The 27,828-nt window shown below is 49.0% G+C and overlaps 2 protein-coding genes and 1 non-coding gene across 3 annotated transcripts; 1 reads left to right on the top strand and 2 right to left on the bottom strand.

Moving 5' to 3' along the window:
- The first annotated feature begins 923 nt into the window (after positions 1-923).
- Gm2a (GM2 ganglioside activator) lies at positions 924-9,470 on the top strand. Its single transcript, XM_042688941.1, has 4 exons — positions 924-1,062; positions 4,758-4,919; positions 8,092-8,274; positions 9,044-9,470. Exons 1-4 carry the CDS (start codon positions 967-969, stop codon positions 9,197-9,199), a joined length of 597 nt encoding a protein of 198 aa, XP_042544875.1. The 5' UTR covers positions 924-966; the 3' UTR covers positions 9,200-9,470.
- Positions 9,471-13,817: 4,347 nt separating this feature from the next.
- On the bottom strand, positions 13,818-26,280 carry LOC122115400 (proton-coupled amino acid transporter 3-like). The gene is made up of 8 exons (XM_042688839.1): positions 26,225-26,280; positions 25,561-25,656; positions 22,752-22,836; positions 21,716-21,934; positions 19,797-19,895; positions 19,179-19,345; positions 15,198-15,367; positions 13,818-14,089 (listed from the first exon to the last, which is right to left on the bottom strand). The coding sequence occupies exons 1-8, from the start codon at positions 26,263-26,265 to the stop codon at positions 13,818-13,820; spliced, it is 1,149 nt and encodes a 382-aa protein (XP_042544773.1). The 5' UTR covers positions 26,266-26,280.
- On the bottom strand, positions 22,484-22,564 carry Trnaa-ugc. Its single transcript has one exon. It is a non-coding gene; the product is annotated as a tRNA-Ala (tRNA).
- Positions 26,281-27,828: the final 1,548 nt, after the last annotated feature.

A 27,828-nucleotide genomic window follows, 5' to 3' on the forward strand; every position in this document is an offset into this window, starting at 1 on the left:
TATAAATACATCTTTTCCCAGCAACCTACCAAGCTCTTGGGCAAGGGTGTACATAAGCTCCCCCATCGCTTCCGGGCTGTGTGTGTGTCACCGTGGCAAAGCCAAAACCTCACCGCCAATGGGTTTCCTCCGTGCAAAGAACACGATTCTCTCAAACGTTCCCAGCAACGCCCTACAGCGCTGAACTAAACCTCGTTATTATGATGGCTTGAAAAAAGTCAGAGTGACTCGTCACCCAGGAATGGGGACGCATACTGCTGGAGAGTATGACGTTTTTGCGAAGGGCTTGGGGTTGAAAAGCTACATCTGGGCTCCCCAAGTACCATCGGGCGGTGACAGTCACCAGCAAGAATTCGGAAATCACAGCTTCGCGGTTCCCTGGCACTCGGCCCCGCCCCTGGACAAGCCACGCCCCACCGAGCCACGCCCCCTTCCCATCCAATCGGGTCGCTCTGGCTCTTAGCCCGCCTCTCCATCCCCCTTCCCCTCCTCGCAGCGCCAGGCCCCGCCTCTCACAGCGCCCGGCCCCGCCCCAATCGGTAGGCCCCGCCCCACCACCGTGCTTTGCCCCGCCTCTCTCGCACTAGTAGCCCCGCCCCCGCCTGCCCTCGGCCCCGCCCCTCCCTCGTGCTAAGCGCCATTTGGTCCCTCACACTCGGCTCCCCTTCTCCTCTAGTTTCGTTTTCCTGGCAGAGAGAGAAAGAGGTTGTTGACGTCCGCGCTGGGAAGGAGGAGGGGGGTGGCACGCAGGAAGATCCGGGGAACGGATTCAGCGAAGACCGCTCCTACTCCCTCCCCCCCCGGCCCCGCCCCGGGTGGGGTGGAGCTCGGCGCAGCGCGCTGGCCAATGGCTGCCCTGCGATTTGCATCGCGACGACCCTTTTTGCATAAACAATCCCGGCCGGTTCTTAAAGGCGCCGGGGCCCAGGTGCCCAGAGCCAACTCCGGGCGCACCTCCCCGCCGCGATGCGCCCCCCGATGCCGCCCACCCCGCTCCTGGCGGCCGTCCTGGGCTTGCTCCTCGCCGGCCCCGCCACCCCGGCGCGCCTCGGCTCCAACCAGGTGAGTGACCCCGGCCTGGCGAGGCCGTCCTGCAAGCTCCCCGACCTCCTCCCATATCGGGGTGCGGGGTGGGGGTGGGTCGTGGAGGAAGGGATGCAGGGGGGTTCATCGCTGTGTTCTGGAGGGTTGCTTCTGCAGAGAGCTCGATCTGCCCGCAGCAGCCCAGCTCACCCTGATCCCTGCACCCCCCCATCCCACCTCTAAGTCAGAGGCTTAGCACCCCATCTTTACATATGTTTTGTAGTTAATTATTTTTTTTTCTGACCTGAAAGCTCTGAGCAATTCGGGGGTGGGGGGGTTGTGAGAGCCCCATTTAGGTCAAAGGGTGCACACTTGCCCATCTGGTTAACAAATGTCCAGCCCCCCCCCCCTTGCTTCCCTCCCCTCCTCCCCCATTTTCCAAGCTTGTTCCTTGCAGATCTCCTTCATTCCAGGCTGCAAGCCCCACCCAGGGAGAAAAGAAAAGTTCTGGCAGGTGATCCAAGTGCAATGGTCTGTGCAGAAAGGAGAAAGCTCCAAAAACAAAAATCTCGAACAAAATCAGTGATGTCAGCCTATGGCTTTGACCTCACCTGCCCGCCCTCCCTCCCCCCCCCCCCCACCAGGGGGTGGGAAGCCTGTCTTGTCCATTGAATTGTTGGACTGTAGACCTTTTGGCCTCATTTGCCAGAGGCAAAGCCCCTTGTCCGTGTGTGTGTGTGTGTGTGTGTGTGTGTGTGTGTGTGCGCGTGCGCACGCGCGTGCACGTGCGTGCTTAGAGGTTCTGTTCACGTCTCTTGGGTGGCCTGCATGCATTGGCTACTGCAGCCTTCCCAGATTGGAAGGTCTGAGACAGCAGAGTCCTTCCATCTTATCCAAGATCTCGGGGCTAGTCCTTCAGCTTTCACCCCAGCCCAAGGCTGATCTTTATCTGTTATCTTCTTTCCTGCAGGGTTGAGGGTGGGGTGGGGACGTAGGGGAGGTAGTGGGGTGAGCCAATGTTTTAGTTTCACTGAATTTCACTTCCTCCTCCGTGACTGAGCTGGGCCAGATGTTGGACCGCTGGGTAGAGTAGTAGATAGCTAGGTAGTGGTAGTAGTAGGTGCTTAGATCTTTGCAGTATGCAAAGTAGGTGCTTAGATCTTGTGAGTTTTGTTTGTTTCTGTTTGTGTGCTGGGCCTGGGGCTTGGTTTCAAGGTCTGGACACTGTCCCTTAGCTCTTTCGCTCAAAGGTGACCCTCTATCACTTAGCACCACTTCCACTTTTTGGTGGTTAATTGGAGATGGAAGTCCTAACGGTTCTCCTGACCAGGCTGGTTTCTAACTTCCATTTTCAGATCTCAGTTTGAGTAGCTAGGACTGTAGGTTTGAGTCACTGGCTTTGTTTCTTTGAAAGTAAGCTTTTAATTTTGTAATCATTTTAGATGTGCAGCAAAGCTACCAAGATGCAGTTCCTCTTGGAAATCTGGTTCCTCACTGAGTTGCCTTCATTAGTGTCTGGTTTGATTGATGTATATTTGTTAAAACTATGAAATCAGCTGGATGCAGGTGACTTACTGTCATCCTAGCTACTCATGGGGCGGAGATCTGAGGATAATGGTTTGAAGCCAGCCTGGTCAGGAAAATCCGTGAGACTTACTCCAACTACACCCTCTTTTAACTACACCCTCTCCCCCCACAAACAAAAACAAAAACAAAAGATGGAAGTGTCACTAAGGCTCAAGTGGAAGAGCATTAGCCTTGAGCAAAAAAGAAACTCAGCACATATACCCAGGCCCTGAGTTCAAGCCCCATGAGTTCCCCATTAATGTCTTCTTTCAGTTTCAGGGCTATGGCTGAAGGGACCACTTTGGTTCATTGGAGATAAAGAGTCTCACAGACTTTTCTCCTGCCCAGGCTGGCCTTGAATTGTGATCCTCAAGTCTCAGCCTCCTGAGTAGCTAGGATTACAGGTGTAAACCTTGGGCTTTCTACCAGCAAACTTCATACCCTCGGGCTAGCCCTTCCACACATGTAATTACACCCCTTTCATGGGTGAGGAAATGGAAGGGAGGGGAGGGGGGTAAGGTATTTGCAGTCTCAGATGTGGTAGGATTTTTAACCCAGGCCTGTGATTTGTACCGAGTTTCTGTTTCCTGAGGCCTTTGCTCTTTGCAGGGATGGCTAATGCTTTGTGCCAGGCCTGGTACCCCCAGCAGTGGGAAACCAATGAAGTGTATTCTAGAAACTTCCCTGAGCCCAGAGTCAACCCTACAGTGTGAATCAGGGTGCTTTAGAATTGGGAGAAGTTCTCTTACCTTACACCTTCAGCTCACCTCTCTGTGCTGGTGCTGAGGCTCGATCTCAGGGTCTTATGATTTTGCTTAGCATTTCACTCTAGGCTGTGTTTAATCCCTTCCGACCTTTTGGGGATTAGCTGGAGAAGATCAGATCTGTCTGCCTGGGCTGGCTTTGAACTGTGATCTTCAGAACTTAGCTTCTTGAGTAGCGAGGTCGACAGTGGTACCCGATTCTGCTCCAGTGTTTTTTTTGTTTTTGGTCGGTCACTCAGGGTCTGGGTACTATCTCTGAGCTTTTTTTGCTCAAGGCTAGTGTGCTACCACTTTGAGCCAAAGCGCCAAGTCTAGTTTTCTAGTGGTTCATTGGAGATAAGAGTCTCAGCAACTTTCCTGCCCTGGGCTGGCTTAGAACCTCGATCCTCAGATCTCAGCTTCCTGAATAGCCAGGATGACAGGTGTGAGCCACCAGTGCCTGGCTTCCAGTCATTCATTTACTGTGATGTGCGGCCCCTAGATCCAGACTTTGCCTCCTTCTCGTCCACCCAAAACCATAAAGCAGAGTAAAACGCTTTCTTTCCATGGTATTCCATTACCCCACAGGCAATTCAACCTCCTGGTTACCATCACCAGTGACATCAGGCATTAAATGCCCCGGCCACCCTTCCATCCCTCATACAGCATATCTAGCCTATTGGCCACCCAGTCTTCTGCCTCAGGACCTTTGCATATGCTCTCTGCTTACACACTGGGAGTCTGCTGGATGAGCCACTTCCCTAGCTTCTAATTCATTTCCTCTAAGCCACTGATTTATTTACAGTAGACCGTAAACCCCACTAGGTGGGGCAGGGACCAGATCTCATTGTTTATATCTAGGAGCCTAGGGCCAGCAATCATTGCTTCATAAATATTTGTGGAGTGAACACTGTAGGAAACCTTGGTTGGTAACCTACCCAGGACCTGTCTTTCTTAGTCATTAACATGACCTTTCATTCCATGGAATGGAGACCCATTTCAGGAAGCTCCAGGACAGGGAAGGTCTGCCAGGTATATAAAGAATCTTCTGGAACGAATGGCAGGAAGCGGAGGTGGCGTGCCTCATGGCCGTGATTTACTGGGCCAGCTCATGTTTTGTCTGTAGGACGGTGTCATGAGCATTAACGTGCACGCTTACCACCCTGGCAGCAACTCGTGAATACCTCCGCTTAAGATGCAGGGCTGGGTGTGGTGGCTCACGCCTGTAATCTCCGGAAGCTGAGATCTGATTATCTCCAGTGAACCACCCAAAAGCCAGAAGTGGTGCTGTGGTTCCAGTGGTAGAGCTCTGTAGCCTTGAACTCAGGGCCTGGACATTCTCTGTGTAGCTTTGTTTCCAGCTCATTTCTTTCTGAGATGATCCTCGATGGTCAACGCCTCTCCTCCTTTTTCCTGACCGTCTAGCTCTCCAAGCTAGGCAGCTTTTCGTGGGACAATTGTGACAAATGGAAGGACCCTGCAGTGATTCAGAGCCTCACGCTGGAACCGGACCCCATCGTTGTTCCTGGAAACGTGACCGTGAGCGTCCAGGGGAAGACCCAAGTCCCCCTCAGCTCCCCTCAAAAGGTGAGCACGGGGTAGTGAATTAGGGGTAGAGGTGGGGGGGTGGGGGGGAAGGCTCAGTGACCACGATGGGTGGCAGTTTTTGTTTAGGTGTTGGTGGTGGTACTGGGGCTTGAACTCAGGGCCTCATACTGGCCCTACTGGCCTCCAGCCCTCTTGTGTTGGAGTTATTTTTCAGACAAGGGTCTCACACATCTGCCTGGAACTGGCCACGGACTATGATCTTTTTACCTACACCTCTGGAGTTTACAGAGAGGCACCACCGTACTTGGCTTGTTTGTTGAGATGGGGGTGGGGGGAGGACACTGTTTTACTCACGTTTTGCCTGGGCTGGCTTTGAACTGTGATCTTCCTGATCTCTTCTACCCCAGTAGAAAATCCATTTATTGGAGTCATTTACTCTCTAGGAAGAATCACCACTTTTCTAGTATGTTCTTCTATGTTCTACAGAATAGTTCTGGCCTCAGCAATCTTAAAACTAGTTTTGTCTTGAGTTTTTCTTTCTTTCTTTCTTTTTGTTGGTCGTGGGGCTTGAACTCTGGGCCTGGTCACTGTCCCTGAGCTCTTCAGCTCAAGGTGAGTGCTCTACCACTTGAGCCACAGAGCCACTTCTGGTTTTCTGGTGGTTAATTGAAGAATCTCACAGACTTTCTTGCTTGGGCTGGCTTGCACCACAATCCTGAGATCTCAGCCTCCTGAGTAGCGTGGATTACAGGCATGAGCCTCCAGTGCCTGGTAATTATTTTTTTTTAAAGCTTCTAGATTTGGGGTGGGTATAGGTAACTCACACCTGTAATCCTAGCTACTCAGGAGCCTGAGATCTGGGGATCATGGTTCAAAGCTTCCTGGAGCAAGAAAAGTCCATGAGACTCTTTTATCTCTAACAAATCCCCAAAATCCAGAAGTGGAGCTGTGACTCCAAGTGCTAGAGCGCTAGCCTTGAACACAAAAGCTCAGGGTCAGGGTCTAGGCCCTGAGTTCAAGCCCCAGAACTGGCAACAAAAGAAGTTAACTGAAGAAATAAATTCTAGGGGCTGGGAAGGTGGCTCAGTGGTAGTGTGCTTGCCTTGGCATGCATGAGGTCCTGGGTTCGATTCCTCAGCACCACATAAAGAAAAAGGCCAGAAGTGGTGCTGTGGCTCAGTTGGTAGAGTGCTAGCCTAGAGCTGAAGAGCTCAGAGACAGCTCCCAGGCCTAGAATTCAAGCCCCACGACTGACCAAAAAATAAAATAAAATAAAATAAATTCTAGATTGGGAACCTGTCTCTGGGACAAGCCTAGACTTGACCCAATCACAGCTCTTGCCTCTTGGGAATCTTGAGCAATCACTAAGTTAATTAGTGATTCCCACGGGACAGTCCCTGTTAGCTGGGTCTGTGGATGCAGACGGAAGTCGGGTCTATGCAGCAATGCTCTGTATCTGGGCTGGGCCACTGCCTTCATTTACTTGGTACTCAATGGTAGGGTTGCTAGCCAAGCTCGGTGCCCTCCAATCCAGGCGCCAGGACAGAATTTACCCCAGATCAGAGGCCGAAGGGACACTGGCTTGTTTGTCTGCCTGTGTTGTGTGAACACTGTTTCCTGGGCCCCCTTTGTGGATTCCTGGGTGCCAATGCCAGCCCACGCTGGGCATGTGCCTGGCCATGGTGTTTCTAGAATGCCCATGCTGTGCAGCTGCTCTAGAGCTAAAAGCAGGTGAAACTGCTCTTCCTGGCTTCTGAGCAGCATTTAAATAGCCTTTACCAGCTGGGTGCTGGTAGCTCACGCCTGTAATCCTAGCTTCTCAGGAGGCTGAGATCTGAGGATCGTGGTTCAAAGTTAGCCCCACCAGGGAAGTCTGTGGGACTCTTATCTCCAATTAAGCACCAGAAAACCAGAAGTGGAGCTGTGATTCCAAGTGATAGAGCATTAGCCTTGAGCACAAAAGCTCAGGGACAGGTGCCCAGGCCCTGAGTTCAAGCCCCAGGACTGGTTAACTCCCCCCTTTTCCCCCTGCTCTTACGCCCAAAACAAAACAACGCAAAAGAACCTATCTGAAAAAATAAAGCAGGGCTGGGAAGGTGGCTCAGTGGTAGAGCGCTTGCCTTGCATGCATGAGGTCCTGGGTTCGATTCCTCAGCACCACATAAGCAGAAAAAGCCGGAAGTGGTGCTGTGGCTCAAGTGGTAGAGTGCTAGCCTTGAGCTGAAGAGCTGAGGGACAGCACCCAGGCCCAGAGTTCAGGCCTCATGACCTACCAAAAAAAAAATAAAAATAACTAAAGCCTAATAACAATAACAATAACAATAAAAACCAGAATGGGACTGTGGTTCAAGTGGTAGCCTAAGGCCCTGAATTCAAATCTAGTACTAGTGGGCAGGCTTGGGGAGAAACTCAGTAAACAGTGCTACAGTTAGCCAGTTAGTTTTTTCAGCACATGTGTTAATTTTTCTTTTCTTTTCTTTTTTTTTTGGCCAGTTCTGGGGCTTGAACTTAGGGCCTGGACACTGTCCCTGAGTTTCTTTTGCTCAAGGCTAGTGCTCTCTACCACTTGAGTCACAGCGCCATTTCTGGCCTTTTCTGTGTTATGTGGTACTGAGGAATCGAACCCAGGGCTTCATGCGTGCTAAGCAAGCACTCTATCATTAAGCCACATTCCCAGCCCACATGTGTTAATTTCTGATTGGTGGATGGTGATAACTGGAAGGCTTGTAAGATTGTGGATGGTTCTGAGAGAGGAGAGGAACTCCACATTTGATTACTAATGCCTGCCAGGGGCAAGGGAAAGTGTAATATGGAGATCTATGCTACAAAGTCGTTATCTCAGGATCAGATTTGTGAATACTGGCAACTTGATTGCTGCTGGCCTTTTTAAAGAGGAGTGCCTGGAATGGGGAGGGGTGTGGGAGAAAGTGGAGGTGGGGCTGGGAAAGTGGCTCAATGGTAGAGTGCTTGCCTAGCATGCATGAAGCTCTGGGTTTGCTCCTTAGTACCACAAGTGCAGAAAAGGCCAGAAGTGGCACTGTGGCTCAACTGGTAGAGTGCTGGCCTGGAGCATGAGCAGCTCAGGGACAGTGCCCAGGCCCTGAGTTCAAGCCCCAGGACTGGCATAAAACAACAAATAAGAAAAGAAAGAAAGAAAGAGTACCTTAACTTTTTTTTTTAACTCCTTCCTCACCAAATCTTTTCTTCCCAGGTGGAATTGACCGTGGAGAAGGAAGTGGCCGGTTTCTGGGTGAAGATCCCCTGTGTGGAGCAGCTGGGCAGCTGTACTTATGAGAATGTCTGCGAAATGCTTGATAATTACATCCCCCCAGGACAAACCTGCCCAGAGCCCCTGTACACCTACGGCCTTCCCTGCCACTGTCCCTTTAAAGAAGTAAGTACTAGCCAGGCCCTGGCCTGCAATCTTAGCTACTCAGGAGGCTGAGATCTGAGTAATCGTGGTTCAAAGCCAGCCTGGGCAGGAAAGTCCGTGAGACTCCTATCTCCAATAAACCATCAGCAAACCAGAAGTAGTGCTGTAGCTCAAAGTGGTAGAGTGCTAGCCTTGAGCAGAAAAGCTCAGGGACAGTGCCCAGGGCTTGAGTTCAAGCCCCACAACTACCACCACCACCAATAACAACAAAAAGTAAGTACTGCTGGGCGCTGGTGGCTCACGCCTGTAATCCTAGCTACTCAGGAGGTTGAGATCTGAGGATCGCAGTTCAAAGCCAACCTGGGCAGGAAAGTCCGTGAGACTCATCTCCAATAAATGATCAGAAAACCGAAAGTGGTGCTGTGGCTCAAGTGGTAGAGCACTCGGCTTGAGCTGAAGAGCACAGGGACCACAATGCCCAGGCCCAGAGTTCAAGCCCCATGACCAACACCCTTCACCCCCCCCCCAAAAAAGAGTAAATGCTTAGGAAAGATGTAGTTAAGAGAGTCCAAAGGGCCAGAAGGGTGTGGAGAGAGGGTCTGCTGATAGATCTCTGTGTGCCTCAACTTAGCCATCTGTAAAATGGGCATGTTGAACTTGGACCTTTAGCTATGGCCGTTCACCTTTGTGGTCCTTAGAGAATCTGAGGACCCACTGGAGATCTACGGGGTTGGTTTCAGGAGACTCTCCTCCACCCTCTCCCCTTGACCTCACACCCATTTTTATACAGGGTACCTACTCGCTGCCTTCCTCTGATTTCACGCTGCCCGACCTGGAGCTGCCCAGCTGGCTCAGTACGGGGAACTACCGGGTACAGAGCATCCTGAGCAGCAGAGGGGAGCGTCTGGCCTGCATCAAGATCGCCGTGTCCCTAAGGGGCAAATAACATGGCGCCCGCCACCACAGGAAGGAAGGGGTGCTGAACCCGGTGCTCCCCGTTTGGTATTCCCCCTCTTCCTGCCTCTTAACATCCACAGTCGAGGCCAGGGCCCTGGCCACAGGAAGGGTGTGGCATTTTTGAGGACCTCTGGAGACATCTGATCTGCCTGTCACTTTCCCCCATGGCCCCTCATACCATGGACTTGTGCGCTCTCTCTCTCTCTCTCTCTCTTTCCCTTTTTTCTGCCAGTCCTGAGGTTTGAACTCAGGGCCTGGGCACTGTCCCTGAGCTTTTGCTCAAGGCTAGTACTCTACCACTTGAGCTACAGCGCCACTTCCAGATTTTTTTCTGTATATGTGGTACTGAGGAATCGAACCCAGGGCCTCACGCATGCGAGGCAAGCGCTCTACCGCTGAGCCACCTTCCCAGCCCCTGTACTTCTCTCTTAAGAACTTCTTTTATTTCTCAAACCGTCAAGGACCAGGAATCCAAAAGGTTGGGGATTTTAACTTCACCATGATCCCTATCTTGGCTTCCTAAAAATACCTTGTGACTTTGTTCCTTTGTTCACAGCCTCTTAAAAGTATTATTCTCTCCTCCCTTGGCCCCCCCCCCCCCCCAACCTGGTGCTGGTGGCTCTAGCTCTTAAGTCCTTAGCTCCACAGGAGGCTGAGATCTGCAGATCGAGGTTCAAAACTAGGAAAACTTGGGGAGACTCTCCCATGAACCAGCAACAAGCCAGAAGTGGAGGTGTGGTTCACGTGGTAGAGCTCTAGGCTTGGAGTGAAAAAAATATGATTTTTTTAAAAAAGCTCTATTCCAAGCTCATGCCTGGAACTTTAGCTCCTCAGGAGGCTGAGATCTGAGGATCACAGTTTGAAGCCAACAGGAAAAGTCCAGATGGCTCTCATCTCCAATTAACTACCAAAAAACCCAGACGTGGTGCTGTGGCTCAAGTGGTAGAGCACTAGTCTCAAGCAAAATCAGCTCAGGGACAGCGCCCAGACCCTGAGTTCAAGCCCCAGTACCAGCAAAAAACTGTTGTGTGATTAAATTTGTATTCTTTTCTAATTTTACCTCACATCCACTCAGGTGCACCTGGAGAGACAGACTAGACACTGGTGTTGGCTCTTGTGTGAGATTTATTTTATATTATTATTTTTTGTCAGTCGTGGGGCTTGAACTGTGGGCCTGAGCGCTGTCCCTCAGTTCTTCAGCTCAAGGCTAGCGCTCTACCACTTAAGCCACTTCCAGCTTTTTCTGCTTATGTGGTGCTGAGGAATTGAACCAGGGCCTCATGCATGCAAGGCAAGCGCTCTACCACTGAGCCACCTTCCCAGCCCCGAGATTTATTATAGAATGACACTTTTTTTTTAAATGAATTCAAGTGTGCCAATAGAACCAGGAAAGAGACACAAGTCAGGGCCTCTAGAACCTGATTCCAGCCTCCGACCTCCAGTCTCCACTTGCTCTTTTGTGCTGAATACTCCTTGGTATTCATGGCCAGGATAAATATCCCTCACCTTATCCCCAGATAAATAATATAAAAAGTCACCTGGGCCCTGGGCCCAGTGCTCAAGGTCAGTGTCAAGCTGAGGATGTGATTTCTCAGGGTGTGTCCAGTCTGTCTGTCCTTCCTGCTTTGAGCAGGCCCAGTGGCTGCCATTTTGAGAATAACAAAGTTGTCCTCAAACACAATTTTTTTTCCTATAGGAAGGCCAACTTTCCACATTTTTGATATGAAATCTTAGACTTTTTAAAAAAAATTGGCAATTACTATTATCACTTTTTTGTACACTTAGGGCAGGTCAAAAAGGCTGTGTGACCTTCTTAGGGGAAAGAAATCTGGCTCATGGGTGTCCAGCTTATGACCTCTGGTAGGCTTTGTCTTTTTAGTCTCGTACAACTTCTCTGGCATGAATTCTCCCTCCACAGGCACCAAATCTATAGCATCCAGCCCCAAAGAGAAAGCTTAGATGGCTTTCTCAGAGCTTCAAGCTCTGCAGCCTCTAAGCCCCGGGGACAAAACAAAAAAGGAATGGTTGCTGAAGGGAGGGCTCCCCAGCAGCTGTTTTGTGCAAGGAGGATCCCACTTTAGAGGATGGATGTGATGTCAGGGTTCCTGGATTTGTCCACCACCCCCTTCTCCCCCAAACCAGCCTCCCTTTTTGAGATCTCACATGGCAATAAATCTTTCTAACTTGCTGAGTCTCCTGCTCCTTTGTGTGAAGGGGGAACGTCTTGGGAGAGGTACCGGGGATGGGAAGACATTGCTAGGACACAGCTCTGCTCTTGTTCATACGCTGCTCTTACCTCTGCTTCTCTGGAGCCATCACCACAGCTTTGTAACAGCAGGACTTCAACAACCTATGTGTCACGTCCCTGGGTCCTTCAGCCGGTGACATTTCTAGTTCTCATTCATCCTGAATCTCCTCATTCACACAGGAAATCTTTTTGTGGGTGGTGGTGATGGTGGTCATGAGGCTCGAACTCTCGGCCTGGTCGCTGTCTCTGAGCTTTTCAGCTTAAGGCTAGTGCTCTGCCACTTGAGCTACAGCGCCACTTCCGGTTTTCTGGTGGTTCATTGGAGGTAAGAGTCTCACGGACATTCCTGCCCGGGCTGGCTTTGAACCGCGATCCTCAGATCTCAGCCTTTTGACTAGCTAGGATTACAGGCATGAGCCACTAGAACCGGCTGTCTGGGAAATGAACAGGAGTGTAAATTTTACCTAAAGACAGATATATAACGAGACTGTGAAGAAATACACTTATCTCTTACCGACTCATATCTTCAGGGCAATGGGTTGTTGATTGAAAAATGATTTTTATACGAGTTTGCAGGACAAATCACACTTTTTGAACAATTTTCTGCGTATTGAAAAAGGTTTTAATGAACAAGTAGCCTAGTCATTCATTTCACTGAGTAACCAAGACTGAAGGAAGATCTTGGGGGGTCTTTGCCCTGGAGCTTCTAGAAAAGTCACAGGTTGAGCCAGTGGCTGGATTTAACTTTTCTACCTGTATGCCTGTGATTCTTCCACTTAGCATAGAAAATTCCTCCTTCTCCCTCATATGTATTCATATATGTGTGTGTGTGTGTGTGTGTGTGTGTGTGTGTGTGTGTACCAGCACTGGGGCTTGAACTCAGGGCCCTGTGCTTTTGCTTGGCTTTTGTTGTTGTTGTTGTTGATCATAGGGCTTGAACTCTGGGCCAAGGCGCTGTCCCTGAGCTCTTCAGCTCAGGACAAGTGCTCTACCACTTGAGCCACAGCGCTCCTTCCAGTTTTCTGGTAGTTAATTGGAGATAAGAGTCTCACAGACTTTCCTGCTTAGGCTGGCTTTGGAACCATGATCCTCAGATTTCAGCCTCCTGAGTGGCTAGGATTACAGGCGTGAGCCACCAATGCCCGGCCTTGCTTGGCTTTTTTGCTTAAGGGTAGTGCTCTGCCATTGGGCAGACTCTTCCAGCTTTTTGGTGGTTCATTGGAGATGAGAGTCCCATGGATTTTCCTGCCCAGGCTGGCTTGAACCACGATCCTCAGATCTCAGCCTCCTGAGTAGCCAGGATTATAGATGGGAACCAATAAAGACTTTTCCTAAATGTGGTTCAGTATAGCCACATCAGCACCTGCCGTAGTGAAAACAGATTCACAGGTATCCCCTGCCTGGGATACTATGATCAGCAGCATCCTCTCTACTATGTGAAGTTTATGTCATGAATGACTGAAGATTTTCATACAGAGATATAAAAGAGATCTAAAATCCAAAAAGGTAGATGGGCACCGGTGGCTCACACCTGTCATCCTAGCTACTCAGGAGGCTGAGATCTGAGGATTGTGGTTCACAGCCAGCCCAGGCAAAAAAAAAAAAAAAAGTCCTGTGAGACTTATCTCCAAAGAACCACCAGAAAACCAGAAGGGCTAGAGCACTGGCCTTGAGCAAAAGAGCTCAGGTACAGCGTCCAGGTCCTGAGTTTTAAGCCCCAGGACTAACGCCAACAATAAAACATCCAAAAAAGACGAAAACTTGAGAGGCTTCTTGTGTCATCCCCCTGCTCCTTGGGAAAGATAAGGGAAGTATTTATTTATTTATTTATTTTGGGTCTGGTCGTGGGGCCTGAACTCTGGGCCTGGGCACTGTTCCTCAGCTCTTCAGCTCAAGGCTAGCGCTCTACCACTTGAGCCACAGCGCCACTTCCAGCTTTTTCCTTTTTGCTCATGTGGTGCTGAGGAATCGAACCCAGGGCCTCAGGCATGCAAGGCAAGCGCTCTACCACTGAGCTACCTTCCGAGCCCCAGGGCTGGAAATGTGGCTTAGTGGTAGAGTGCTTGCCTAGCATGCATGGAGCCCTGGGTTCGATTCCTTAACACCACATACACAGAAGAAGCCAGGAGTGGCGCTGTGGCTCAAGTGGTAGAGCATTGAGCAAAACAAGCTCAGGGACAGTGCCCAGGCCCTGAGTTCAAGTCTCAGGATTGGCCAAAATGACAAAAATTAAAATAAAATAGAGAGATGTTGGAGTTTGATGAATGTATATATATATATATGTATATATAGCATCCAAATGGAAATGCATGGGGGGGATGGGGGGGACAGGGGGGTCTAGTAGCATATAAATAGATAATTATACGTGGATGCCACCGGTAAAGTTGACTCTGGAATAGAAGTTGTGTTGGGTCAGCTCGTAGAGGGCTTGGTAGGTCCCAAATATACACCCTAACAGGCCCAGGATGCTGATCAGGACGTCCTTGGCAATGGTGACAAAGCTGATGTCCTCGGAGTAGAAGGTGGTGATCTCCAGCAGCGGGGGGATGATGAGGGCCAGGGCGCTGCTGCTCACCGAGCCCACCAGAGAGATGACCAGGTCCAGCCGGGGGATGAGCACGGCCAGCACGCCTGCGGGGAGGGGAAGGAAAATCATTGAATGCTGCTGGCAAGGAAGAAAGAAAGGAGACTGAGATCCGAGGATCGCAGTTCAAAGCCAGCCTGGGCAGGAAAGTCCATGAGACTCTTATTGCCAACGAACCACCAGCAAACCGGAAGTGGCGCTGTGGCTCGAGTGGTAGAGCGCTCGCCTTGAGCTGAAGAGCTGAGGGACAGGTGCCCAGGCCCAGAGTTCAAGCCCCACCATGAAACCAAAACCCAAATCAAAACACACCACCTAGAGCCCGAGGCATATGGATGGATGGCACTGGAGATTTCTGCTCTCTTCAACTCCAGGTTTAAACATCATGGAAAGCTCATGTAGATTGTGTCTAAGTCATTCATAGTTTGCCTTCTCCCATACAAGGCGTGAACAGTGTTTCTGAGACTGTTCCCATGCCAACCACCTGCCCGTTCTTGGCATGGCACACACCGAGTTAGGCTGGGTAGACTTGATGGCGGCAGCAGCTACAATGAGGCCTCTGAAGGCAGACTCTAGCAGATCTTTATTCCCAGTGACAACATTGTTGAATAATGACCTGGTGATGCTGTCATCATTTCCTCTTCTGGCTTTCCCAGAGACCAAAGAGAGTCTGAACTTCCTTTCTCCACCCGGCTTATAAGAACTGGTGTGCCTCCGAATAACACATTTCCATTGTTCCTTTTTCAAAAGACTCTTTAAGGGGCCAGGAAGGCGGCTCAGTGGTAGACCAGTTGCCTAGCATGCATGAAGCCCTGGGTTCCATTCCTCAGTCCCACATACTCAGAAAAAGCCAGAAGTGGCGCTGTGGTTTTAAGTGGCAGAGTGCTAGCCTTGCACAAAAGCAGCTCAGGGACAGCGCTCAGGCCCTGAGTTCAAGTCCCAGGACTGGCCACAAAAAAAAAAAAAAAAAAAAAATCTCATAGACTTTTAACACCCAAGCTGGCTTCGAACCTCCATCCTCAAATCTCATTCCTCCCTGAGTAGAATAGTTGATTGAAAAATGATAGGGCTGGGGTAGGTCCTCCCCCCTGCCCTCCCCCCTCCCGTGAGTGGCTTCCTGCCATGGTACTGGGCATAGAGCACCTTCTTGTAACTCACAGGTGAGGCACACCAGAGCGGTGCGGACCGTCAGGTCTACGAACAGCGCCCAGCTCTCGGACACGTGGGACAGGGCGAAGGGGATGATGATCTCGGCTGGAACGTGAAACTGCAGCACGTAGGTAAAGAATATCCCCACGGAGTACATCAGCTTCACCGACTGGTAGAGCCTGCGGGCGGACAGGGAGATGCTGTTCGCGGTGCTGTGCAGAAGCTGGTCCTGTCTTGGGGTTCCAGCTCTCTGACCAACGAGGCCCCAGGGACTCCGGGTCCTGAAGCCTGCGGCGGCTCATTCTAAAGTGACAGGATAAGAGGTCTGGGACTCGACTTGGCCTTTTTCTTCTTTCAGTTTGTTTTTTGTTTTAAAGGTCCTACCTGCATAGATCACTTTCCCAGGACAAAAGTCGTAAATGTAGCCAGGCACTGGTGGCGCATGCCTGTCGTCCTAGCTACTCAGGAGGCTGAGAGCTGAGGATCGTGGTTCAAAACTAACCTGGGTAGGAAAGTTGATGAGACTTCATTTTGTGTGTGTGTGTGTGTATTGGTCGTGGGGCTTGAACTCTGGGCCTGGGCGCTGTCCCTCAGCTCTTCAGCTCAAGGCTAGCGCTCTACCATTTGAGCCACAGCGCCACTTCCAGTTTTCTGGTGGTTTATTGGAGATAAGAGTCTTATGGATTTTTCCTGCCCAGGCTGGCTTTGAACCACGATCCTCATATCTCAGCCTCCTGAGTAGCTAGGATTACAGGTAAGGGCCACCAGTACCTGGCTCATTTCTTTTTTTTTTTTCTTTTTTGGCCAGCACTGGGACTTGAACTCAGGGCCTGGACACTGTCCCTGAGCTGCTTTTGCTCAAGGCTAGCACTCTACCATTCAGGCCACAACCCCCATTTCTGGCTTTTTCTGTGTATGTGGTACTGAAGAATCGAACCCAGGGTTCTGGTGGTTTATTGGAGATAAGAATCTCACGGACTTTCCTGCCCAGGCTGGCTTTGAACCACGATCCTCAGATCTCAGCCTCCTGAGTAGCTAGGATGACAGGCCTGAGCCACCGGCGCCCAGCAGTATTCATGTCTGAACTCAGCCTCACACTTGCTGGGCAGGTCTTCTAACCCTTGAGCCACACTGCCTCATTCTTTTGCCTTAGATACATTTCTTCCAGAGAGGGGGTCTTGCTGTTCCTCCCTCCCCATCCACCCCCCAGGATTGGTCTCAGATTGTGTTTTCTGCCTATTCCCCTTTGGAGTTGAGAGGACAGGCGTTCACTACCACACCCAGCTTATTGGTTGAGATGGTGTCCCACAAACTTTTTGCCCAGGCTGGCCTCCAACCACGAGCCTCCTAATCTCTGCCTCCCAAGTGGTGGGATTACAGGCGGGACACACTGCATCTAGCCTGGTGGTATTATTGGGAAGGGATAATAATTATTATTTTTTTAGGGTTTCTTTGTGGAAATTTCTGATGAGTAGGATCCCCCTAGTAGGGGCAAATCGATCCCGCTTGGTACTTAGGATTTCTGGCTAGATGCCAGGAAGGAGTGGGCTCAGTTCAAGGAGGCCAAGAGGAAGCTCATTTACTAACATAGCTGGCTAACACCTGACTTGTGTAAAATAAGGCACAACTTCAAAAACATTCCACATCCTTGATGTCAGCTGGTCATTTCCAGGGCATAGCGGAGGCGGGTGAGGCTGGGAAGATCTGGCTAGTTTTACAGCACTGCAGTTTTACCAAGTGAACGCTGCATTCACCCGCAAGCCCCAGGCTGCGGGGACACAGAACCACAGCCAATGCTCCAAGGGGACTGACTCCCTAAGCACTTACATATAAACTATTATATCCATGGGGCTGGGAAGGTGGCCCAATGGTAGAGCGCTTGCCTCGCATGCATGAGGCCCTGGGTTCGATTCCTCTGTATCACATAAGCAGAAAAAAGCTGGAAGTGGCACTGTGGCTCAAGTGGTAGAGCGCTAGCCTCAAGCTAAAGAGCTGAGGGACAGCACCCAGGCCCAGAGTTCAAGCCCCACGACCACCACCACCAACAAAAAACACACCAAAAGCCCAAAATATTATGTACAAAAAAATATAATTATAGTATGTATTTATATATGAATTTTAATATAACAGTATCTAAATTTAAATTTATCATAACATATTATAATAATAATAGCATATATTCTAATAAATGTATTATGTTATTATATTATATCTCTAATATATGTAAATGTTATATACATGTATATATATTATATATAATATATACATATAGTATAAATACAAATTATATAAATAATATATGTTATATATCAATATATAGTTATATATTGTATGATATGAGTTATAATTATATCATATAATTATAACATTACATATTATGCCCTATTATATATCAAACATATACATAAAACATATGTATATAAACATATATATAAATATAAATATATATAAATATATATATAAAACAGCTAATATATGTAATATTTGTATATTATATATATATATATGTATATATATATATATATATATTTAAGATGCTTATATATTGTGCTGGTCCTGAGGCTTGAACCTCAGGGCTTGGACACTATCCCTTAGCTTTTGTGCTCCAGGCTGGTCTCTACCACTTCTGCCACAATTCTACTTCCGGCTTTTTGGCGATTCATTGGAGAGAAGTATCTGATGGACTTTCCTGCCTGGGCTGGCTTTGAACCGCAATCCTCAGATCTCAGCCTCTTGAGTAGCTGGGGTTACAGGTGTGAGCCACTGGTGCCCAGCTCATTTTTGTATATTATTAAAGCAATGCAGTCCACCACGTGTCCGGAGGCTGTGGTGGGCTCTCGGGCTTTGGCCTTGGCCTTGCTCTGGGCGCTCCGGAGGAGGCAGGCCGAAGCTTTGCCAGTTTTACACAAGGATATGACTCACTGAGCCGCCTGGAGAGGCTGCCCGGTCCCTCTGAGCTCAGCTCATGCCTCATGGAAGGAGGGATGAGCAGAGATGTAAGCAATTAGGTGTGGCTTTGGGGTTAGGATTGCTTTTTTATTCGGTGCCAGTCCAGGGTCTAGAACTCAGGGCCTGAATGCTGTCCCTGAGCTCTTTATCTCAAGGGTAGTGCTTTACCACTTGAGCCACAACTCCACTTCCGGCTTTTTGGTGATTCATTAGACAGAAGTGTCTCATGGACTTTCCTGCCCAGTTTGGCTTTGAATCTGGATCCTCAGATCTCAGCTTCCTGACAGTTGGAATGACAGGGGTGAGTCTCAGGCCTCTCCAGCTGGGATTACTTATTACTGGACCGTAATGCAAACAGGTTAGGATCATTCCTCATTGTACACAAGTTGGATGTGAGGAGACGTGTCCCAAGTCAGAGAAGAGCTCGGATGCAAGGCTCTTTAGCTTCGATCATGCATCATGCATGCTTGCCCAACTGGTGCCCCAATTGCTCCATACTAGTACAGCTCTGGCCAGAGCAGCTGGCACTGGCCATGCGCATTTCGTGTCAGCCTCAAAATGCTTCCTGGAAGAGCCAGACGGGCTCAGTGGGAAGGTGGCTCAGTGGTAGAGTGCTTGCCTAGCATGCATGAAGTCCTGGGTTCGATTCCTCAGTACCACATACACAGAAGAAGCCAGAAGTGACGCTGTGGCTCAAGTGGTAGAGTGCTCACCTTGAGTAAGAAGCAGCTCAGGGACAGTGCCCAGGCCCTGAGTTCAAGCCTCAGGACTTGAACAGAAAAACCATTGCTGACTCTTTTGGCTTCTGGTTAAAACAATTAAATGAGATACTACACAGGGCCTGGATTATCATAGAGACCTTGTCTATAATATGCCTTCCATCTATTATAGTGAATCCTAACCCTCCCGCTGAATGTTGGTTGCCAATGGCAACGGTAGGACATGTTTGCTGTGCTGCTAAGGCTCAGTTCTCAGGTCCTCTCCCTCTCTCTCCCCCACCGCTCCCCTCCCACTCCCGCCCCCAGGGTGACAGGGACATACCAGCAGTTGGGTAAGTTGAGGGTGATGCTGGCCCTTGTGTCCGACCCAAACTTCATATAGCCTAGTGTCCCCAGGCAGATGTAGAGGGAGATGACAAGGGACATCCCCAGGTAGAGAACGAAGGAAAACTTCTGTGGGTTCTTCATCTGGTTTTTGAGAGGTAGAACCTGGAGGGGGAGAATATGAGAGAGAGAGAGAGAGAGAGAGAGAGAGAGAGAGAGAGAGCAGGAAGGAAGGAAGGAGGAAAGGAAGGAAGGAAGGAAGGGAGGGAGGGAGGGAGGGAGGGAGGGAGGAAGGAAGGAAGGAAGGAAGGAAGGAAGATCACAATGTAGACATTGAAAAATCACAACCAGGGCTGGAAAGGTGGTTTAGTGGTAGAGTGCTTGCCTAGCATGCATGAAGCCCTGGGTTCCATTCCTCAGTACCACATACACAGAAAATGCCAGAAGTGGCGCTGTGGCTCAAGTGGTAGAATGCTAGCCTTGAGCAAAAGAAGCTCAGGGACAGTGCCCAGGCCCTGAGTTCAAGCTCCAGGACTGGCAAAAACAAACAAAAAGAAAAAAGAGAAAATTGCAACCAGCTCTCCACAGCACTGCCCACTGGTACTGTTCAGCTCACCATGCCCACGCCTTCAAAGGCAAAGATGGCTGCCCCGAAGAATAGCAAGAAGGTCTTCCAGTTGGCCACCAGCGGTAGGTTCCCAGGATGGGGGATCCCCTGGAAGAGGCAGAGGAAGGTCACATGTTGAGGTCATACCAAACTCCACCAGGCCTCCACAGTGTTTAGAGCACTTTAAGGCTCCTTCTTTTTTAAAATTAATTAACTTTATCTATCTATCTATCTATCTATCTATCTATCTATCTATCTATCTATCTATCTATCTATCTATCTATCTATCTATCTATCTATCTATCTATCTATCCATCTATCTATGTCAGTTGTGGGCTTGAACTCTGGGCCTGGGCGCTGTCCTTCAGCTCTTCAGCTCAAGGCTAGCACTCTACCACTTGAGCCACAGCGCCACTTCCAGTTTTCTGGTGGTTCATTAAGAGATGAGTCTCACAGACTTTCCTGCCCTGGCTGGCTTTGAACCGTGATCCTCAGATCTCAGCCTCCTAAGTAGCTAGGATTACAGGCGTGAGCCATGGGTGCCCAGCTAACATTTATTTTTGTGCCAGGCAGGGCCTGGGCGCTGTCCCTGAGCTTCTATGCTCAAGGCTGGCACTCTGCCACTTGAGTCACAGCTCCTCTTCTGGCTTTTTTTTTTTTTTTTTTTTTTTTAAATTCATTGGAGATAAGTCTCATGTACTTTCCTGCCTGGGCTGGCTTTGAACTGTGGTCCCCAGATCTCAGCCTCCTGAGTAGCTAGGATTACAGGCATGAGCCAGTGACACCTAACTCCTTAGTTTTTTAAAATTTTAATTTTACGTTTGTTTTTTAAATTGTTGTTATAGCTAGGCACCAGAATAGGAGCTAGGGAGACAAAGTGAGTGAAATTATTTAAAAGAACAAAAACCACACCAAAAAATGGGCTCTCTGTTGAACAACTTCTTATCTATAAACTGGCAGTCAAGATAGTTCTTGCACGGCTGGGAAGGTGGCTTAGTGGTAGAGCGCTTGCCTAGCATGCATGAAGCCCTGGGTTTGATTCCTCAGTACCACATATACAGAAAACACTGGTGGTGGTGCTGTGGCTCAAGTGGTAGAGTGCTAGCTTTGAGCAAAAGAAGCTCAGGGACCGTGTCCAGGCCCTGAGTTCAAGCCCCAAGACTAGCCAAAAAAGAAAAAGAAAAGAAAGAAAAAAAGATAGTTCTCCCAAAACAGGACAGTGGTGAAGGCTCTGTAAGTTAAAGACGTGGCATTAATTAGCTCCAATTCGTCTTTGGCTTCATCATCCATGTGCTACCATGTTTGTGGGTTACTGAATCAGCCTTAATGTCCTTGGCTGATTGCAGCCTGCGGGAGAGTGGACATCCCATTTATTTGCATACATGAATGTTGTCAGTAAATCTCCAGCCCTTTGCACAAGGTCTCAAAACACAGAAGGAATTCTGAATTACTGAGTGAGTCACTGTGACTCAACCCAGTGGTAGTGGTGATGAGAAAGATGTTAATAATGATGAATAGCTTGTGTGTATGTGTGTGTGTGTGTGTGTGTGTGTGTACTGGGATTTGAACTAAGGGCCTAGGATACTCTCCCTTAGTCCCCCCCCCCCCATCAAAGCTGGTGCTCTACCACTTGAGCCACAGCTCCACTTCCAGCCTTTTGGTGGTTGATGGGAAATAAGAGTCTCACAGACTATTCTTGTCAGGGCTGGCTTTGAACTGCGATCTTCAGATCTCAGCCTCCTGAGTAGCTAGGATGAAAGGCATCAGCCACCAATGCCTGGTGATAAAGAGCTTTTTTTGTTGTTGTTTCTAGATGCCATCTTGCAGGGCCTGCTCAGAGCAGGTGTTCATCTTCCTCTCCTGGAGTCCCAGAGTCCCTGTACCCCTCACCGCCCTCTCTTCCACCGACCCGATCAGGAGCCACAGACCTGGATGATATACTCAAAGATCAGAGCCATGCTTCCCAGGGTGGTGACGCTGGCCAGCGTGGAGAAGATGGACAGCACCCTGAGGTTCTGAATGAGCACCATCAGCACCAGGAAAGGCAGGATGGACAGCATGTAGAAGCGAATGTCCAGGATGGGGCCCAGCACCAGGATCTGTCTGGGCTGGCATGTGTTGGAGGTGGTGCGAGCTTCCTCCACAATCTACGGAGAGTAATGAGATGCAAGGTCGCTAAAAGCACTGGGTGCCTGCTTCCGCTGCAATCCCAATGAATCGACCAGAAGTAATTTCAACAATTAATTTGAATGATTAATAATTAAAATAACTAATCTTATTTAAATTAATTTTAAATTAAAATTGTTTTAATTCAAATATTTTTAATGATCTTTATATCTTATTTTATTTTATTTTATTTTGCCTGTCCTGGGGTTGGAACTCAGGGTCTGGGAACTGTCTCTGAGCTTCTTTTTGCTCAAGGCTAGCACTCTACCACTTGAGCCACAGTACCACTTCCAGCTTTTTCTGTATATGTGGTACTGAGGAATTGAACCCTGGGCTTTATGCATGCTAGGCAAGCTCTCGACCACTAAGTCACATTTCCAGCACCTTGCGCTAACATTTTGGTTTTTCTTTTTTTTGGGGTCCGGTCGTGGGGCCTGAACTCTGGGCCTGGGCGCTGTCTCTCAGCAATTCAGCTCAAGGCTAGCGCTCTACCACTTGAGCCACAGCGCCACTTCCGGCTTTTTTCTTTTTGCTTCTGTGGTACTGAGGAATCGAACCCAGGGCCTCTTGCATGCAAGGCAAGCGCTCTACCACTGAGCCACCTTCCCAGCCCTTGCTCTAACTTTTTAATGGTCCATTTTGAATGTGATTCCCAGGACTCCGGGGTCTACTCTGGCAGTAGAAACAAACAAAGCCATACCCCCTCCCACAATTCAAATGCTATGCCTTTGCTAATTGGATCCTAGCTGGGGACTCTGCTCTGCTTTATCCCTATCTATCCAGAAGAGGCCTCTTTACCTGTTGTAAATTGTCTGCCATGAACATAAAATAAACGCTGCAGAAGCCCAGCTGTGTGACAATTAACATAAAGCTGACTGTGTACCTGGAAAAGAAGAGGTAGAGACAGGGAGAAAACAAACCTCAACATTATATTTTATTTATATGTGTATTTCTTTTTTTTGTTTTTTGGGTCCGGTCGTGGGGCTTGAACTCTGGGCTGGGTGCTGTCCCTGAGCCCTTCAGCTCAAGGCTAGCGCTCTACCACTTGAGCCACAGCGCCACTTCCGGCTTTTTTCTTTTTGTTTATGTGGTGCTGAGGAATCGAACCCAGGGCCTCAGGCATGCAAGGCAAGCGCTCTACCACTGAGCCACCTTCCCAGCCCTTATATGTGTATTTCTTGTGCTGGTCTTGGGGCTTGAACTTAGGGCCTGGGCACTGTCCTGGAGCTTTTTTATTTTTTGGCTAGGGATCTACTACTTGAGCCATGATTTCCAACTTTTTGCTGGTTCATTGGTGATAAGAGTCTCATGCACTCTTATATAAGCAAATTACATATGCTCATCTGCATACAGATATTGATATGCCCGAGGTGGCTTTGAACCAGCAATCCTCAGATCTCAGTCTTCTGAGTAGCTAGGGTTACAGGTGTGAGCCCCTGGTGCCCAGCCTGGGAAATTTGTAATCAAACTCTCTACTGTCTCTTAGTGTGGTAAAAATGACAATTCATTGGGTACATTAATTAATTGGATATATTGGGTATGCTTTCCCAAGTGTTTCTAACTCCTCAGTCGCTGGATCTCCAAAGAAATGGCAGGGTGGAAAGGAGATATTTTGGATTCCAGTCTTGGCTTGGCCACTGAATTCCTGTGGGATCTCAAAGGACACATTGCTGTCCTCTCTGAGTTTCATTATTCTGCATTCTGATGAACGTGGATGCGTGGATCTCTAAGGCCACTCCTGCCCTAGATATTTCCTTACAGTGTCATAGGAAATTGATTATGACCTCATTTGTCTGATAACCACAGGGGCTGCTGACTGGAAAATCAATCATTGATAGAGTCCCAGAAAAGGAGCTGAAGAAGGGTGTAAAGGAATATAGAAAGGATCAGAGGTTCTAAGGCATAAACCTATTTGCATACTAGTAATATTGTATTATTATTATTATTATTGCCAGTTCTGAGTTGGGCACATTTTTTTCCTGTCAGTCGTGGGGCCTGAACTCTGGGTCTGGGCGCTGTCCCTCAGCTCTTCAGCTGAAGGCTAGCACTCTACCACTTGAGCCACAGCATCACTTCTGGCTTTTTCTGCTTATGGGGTGCTGAGGAATCGAACCCAGGGCCTCATGCATGCAAGGCAAGCGCTCTACCACTGAGCCACCTTCCCAGTACAGCATTTTTTTTTTTGTCAGTCCTGGGGCTTGAACTCAGATCCTGGGTGCTGTCATCGAGCATGGTTTACTCAAGGCTAGTGCTCTACCACTTTGAGCTACAGCACCACTTCCAGTTTTCTGGTGGTTCACTGGAGATAAGAGTCTCATGGACTTTCCTGCTTGGGCTGGCTTTGAACCTGGATCCTCAAATCTCAGCCTCTGAGTAGTTAGGATTACAGGCGTGAGCCACCAGTACTTGGCTCTTGGGAGCTCTTTTGCTTTAGGCTGGTGCTCTACCACTTGGTCCACAGCTCCACTTCTGGCTTTTTCGCTGACTTTGAAACCTTGATTCTCAAATCTCAGCCTCCTGAGTAGCTAAGATTTCAGGCATGACCTACCAGTGCCCAGCTCTATCATCATCATCATCATCATCATCATCATCATCCTGTCAGGTTCTGAGTATAATACACTTTGATCAATGTCACCCTTTCCTTCATTCTCCCTGAAGTTACATAGTTCAGGTTTTACATACTGTACATTGAATATAATTGAATTTTCTCACCTCTATTAACTTTTTATCAAGCAAAGAAACAATCTTGGCATTCACCATGTAGGAAATGACCAAGTACTGTGTCATACATCCACATTGGGAAAGTAATGTATAAGAAAATATAAAGGATCAGGTGCCAGTGGCTTACGCCTGTCTTCCTAGCTATTCAGGGGGCTGATATCTGAGGATTGTGGTTCAAAGCCAGCTAGGGCAAGAGAGTTGGTGAGACTCTTATCTCCAATAATCACCAAAAACCTGGAAGTGGAGCTTTGGTTAAAGTGTAGAGTGCTAGCCTTGAGGAATATAGCCCAAGAACAATGCCCAGGCCCTGAGTTCAAGACCCGGGACCACACCCCTTTCCCCCCCGCCCCCCCAAAAAAAAAGAAAAAAAGAGAAGAAAATATAAAGCAAATTACATGCTCATCTGCATACATATATTGATATATAAGTAGGGAATGAAAAAATCTAAAGTAATATTTACTCATTAGACTTCAGTGATTTTGTGTGTGTGTGTGTGTGTGTGTGTGTGTGTGTGTGTGTGTGTGTGTGTGTGTATGCAGGTCCTGGTGCTTGAACTCAGAGCTGGGCACTGTCTCTGCTTTTTTCGCTCAAAGTTGGCATTCTGCCACTTGAGCTCTGTTTCCAGCTAGTTCTTTGTTGGTTACTTGGAGATCAAAGGCTCTCTGATTTGTCTACCTAGGCTGGCTTCGAACCATGATCCGCAGATGCTCAGTAGCTGGAATTATAGGCATGAGCCACCAGCGCCCAGCAACGGTTACCTCTTAGGGAGCCAATGGTTGGGAAATGGAACTTGTTGAAGGAGTCCCTATGCTGTTTGAGAATTTCTGGGAAGGAGCATGAGGATTATTGCTGTTGTCATGGTGACAGATGCACCTATGATCGCTACCTTCCCCACATGGAGTGGGTCCTAAGCCACGGGCTGGGACAGGATTCCAGGCTGTACATCATGGCCTCTCCGTAGTTCACAAAGGTCTTCTGCAATCTAGGGAGATAGGAGAAACAAGTTGTACCATAAGACATTTTGGTTAATCTATGCCAGAACCATCGAGTTGTCATATATTTGTGTGTTAACAGCAAGTATTTTGTTACTTTTTCTTTTTGTCAGTGGTGGGGCTTAAGCTCAGGACCTGGGCGCTGTCCCTGAGCTTTTGTGCTCAAGGCTAGCGCTCTACCGCTTGAACCACAGCGCCACTTGTGGTTTCCTGGAGATAAGAGTCTCCTGGACTTTCCTGCCTGGGCTGGCTTTGAACTGCAGTCTTCAGATCTCAGCCTCCTGAGTGGCTGGGATTATCAGTGTGAGTCACCAGACGTTGTGTTTGGCTCAGAGAATGCAAGGGGCCTAACTCGATCTCCTAGCTGGCTCCCTGCAGTTGGGTCTGCACGAAGAGTCTTGGGATTCTTTCTAACCCCTCTCCGCTGTGAGATCCAGGGCAGCCATAGGGCTGGAGGCCTGGACATCAGCCCCTGTTCATGGGGTCAATGGCCAAGAAAAAAGCTCACAGCCCTCCCATCGCTGATGGCTATTGGTGATAGAGAGGCAGGACTCTGACCTCTGGGTGACGTGGTGAGCGCAGTTCAGCAGGATGACCATGCAGTGCACTGTGAGGACCCCGATGGCCAGCAGGCTGATGGGCCCCACCTGGAGAGAGGAGGAGTAGAGAGCTAGGGCGCGACCCACAGACTTAGCATGTGCCCGCTCTGCCCTAGCACTGCCCAGAGCGCGCATGCCCAGAGCTTCTGTTCTACCCATTTGCTTTCCCTTTGTCCCTTTCCCTGTCCCTTTCCTTTCTCTTTTCCTTTCTCTCCTTCCTTTTCTTCCTTCCTTCCTTCCTTCCTTCCTTCCTTCCTTCCTTCCTTCCTTCCTTCCTTCCTTCCTTCCTTCCTTTCCCTCCCTACCTCCCTTCCTTCTCCCCCCATCTCCCACCTCTCTCTCTCTCTCTTCCTCTCCCACACATCTCTCTCTCTCTCTCTCTCTCATCTTTCTTTCTTGTGCCAGTACTGGAGTTTGAACTCAGGGCCTTATACTACTCTTGCTTGTTTTGGGGGGTTTCTTTTTTGTGCTCAAGGCTGACACTCTACCATTTGAACCCCATCTGCACGTCTGGCTTTTTTTTCCCCAGCTAATTGGAGATGAGAGTCTCTCAGATTTGTCTCCCTGGACTGATTCCAAACCACCATCCTCAGATCTCAGCCTCCTGAGTAGCTAGGATTACAGGTGTGCGCCATCAGATGCTTGGCTTTCTTTGGATAGGTGTTACTGGGCTAGGGTCTCACTAACTTTACCAAGGCTGTCCTTGAACTTATGATCCTCCTGCCTGGGGGGGGGCATGGGGGTGGGAGGGGGCGGACAGTAGTTGGGATTGCAGGTGTGATCTATCATGCCTGGCTTCTTAGTCACTGGCTCCCATACCATGGGGTTGCTGGGGCTGCTGGGAATGAATGAGGAGGGGCGAGACAGAACCCTGGAGCTTTGAATTCCCATTGGTTGTGCAGGGAGGCTTTATGAGGAAAGACCCGCCCCTGCCACAGATGCTGATTGGCTGCAGGTGATTGACAGATGTGTATGTGTGTGTGTGTGTGTGTGTGTGTGTGTGTGTGTGTGTTTGTGTGATGATACTAGGGTTTGAAGTCATGGCCTGCGCCCTGTCCCTGAGCCTTTTTTGCTCAAGGTTAGCACTCTAACCATTCAGCCACAAGCTCCACTTGGGCTATTTAAAAGTTTATTGGAGGTAACAGTTTCACTGACTTTCCTGCCTGAGCTGGCTTCGAACCCTGATCCTCAGATCTCAGCCTCCTGTGTAGCTAGGACAACAGGCATGCCACGGGCACCTAGTGGGCATATTTCTCATTGTAGAACACCCCCTCCCAACTCCTGATCGGATCCGCAAGAGTGCAAAGGCCTTAGAGACCTGTCACCCCCGCTTCCCCCCACACCCGCTCCAAATAAGCCAACAGAGGTCTCTTACCAACAAGCCGGCATTTTTCATAGCCAAAGGAAGGCCCAGGAGCCCTGTGCCAATATTACTTTTCAATAAATGGATCAAGGTTTGCATCAGCCTGTGGTGGAGAGGCAGAAGGATACTATTAGAAGAAGGAAAGTTGTTTTAGTTCATCGGGTGATTAGAGTCTCAATGAACTTCCCTGCCCGGGCTGG

Source organism: Dipodomys spectabilis, unplaced genomic scaffold (genome assembly GCF_019054845.1).
Source record: "Dipodomys spectabilis isolate Male_0828 unplaced genomic scaffold, ASM1905484v1 ptg000119l, whole genome shotgun sequence".
NCBI lineage: Eukaryota > Metazoa > Chordata > Mammalia > Rodentia > Heteromyidae > Dipodomys > Dipodomys spectabilis.

Excerpts from the sequence above, each read along its gene's own strand:
- Gm2a (XM_042688941.1), top strand. The coding sequence starts at position 967 with ATGCGCCCCCCGATGCCGCCCACCCCGCTCCTGGCGGCCGTCCTGGGC. Across the intron at positions 1,063-4,757 it reads CGCGCCTCGGCTCCAACCAG|CTCTCCAAGCTAGGCAGCTT; the intron begins GTGAGTGACCCC and ends CTGACCGTCTAG. Across the intron at positions 8,275-9,043 it reads GCCACTGTCCCTTTAAAGAA|GGTACCTACTCGCTGCCTTC; the intron begins GTAAGTACTAGC and ends ATTTTTATACAG.
- LOC122115400 (XM_042688839.1), bottom strand. The coding sequence starts at position 26,265 with ATGGTCATCCTGCTGAACTGCGCTCACCACGTCACCCAGAG. Across the intron at positions 22,837-25,560 it reads ACCCACTCCATGTGGGGAAG|GTACACAGTCAGCTTTATGT; the intron begins GTAGCGATCATA and ends CTTCTTTTCCAG. Across the intron at positions 19,346-19,796 it reads CCTTTGAAGGCGTGGGCATG|GTTCTACCTCTCAAAAACCA; the intron begins GTGAGCTGAACA and ends CTCCCCCTCCAG.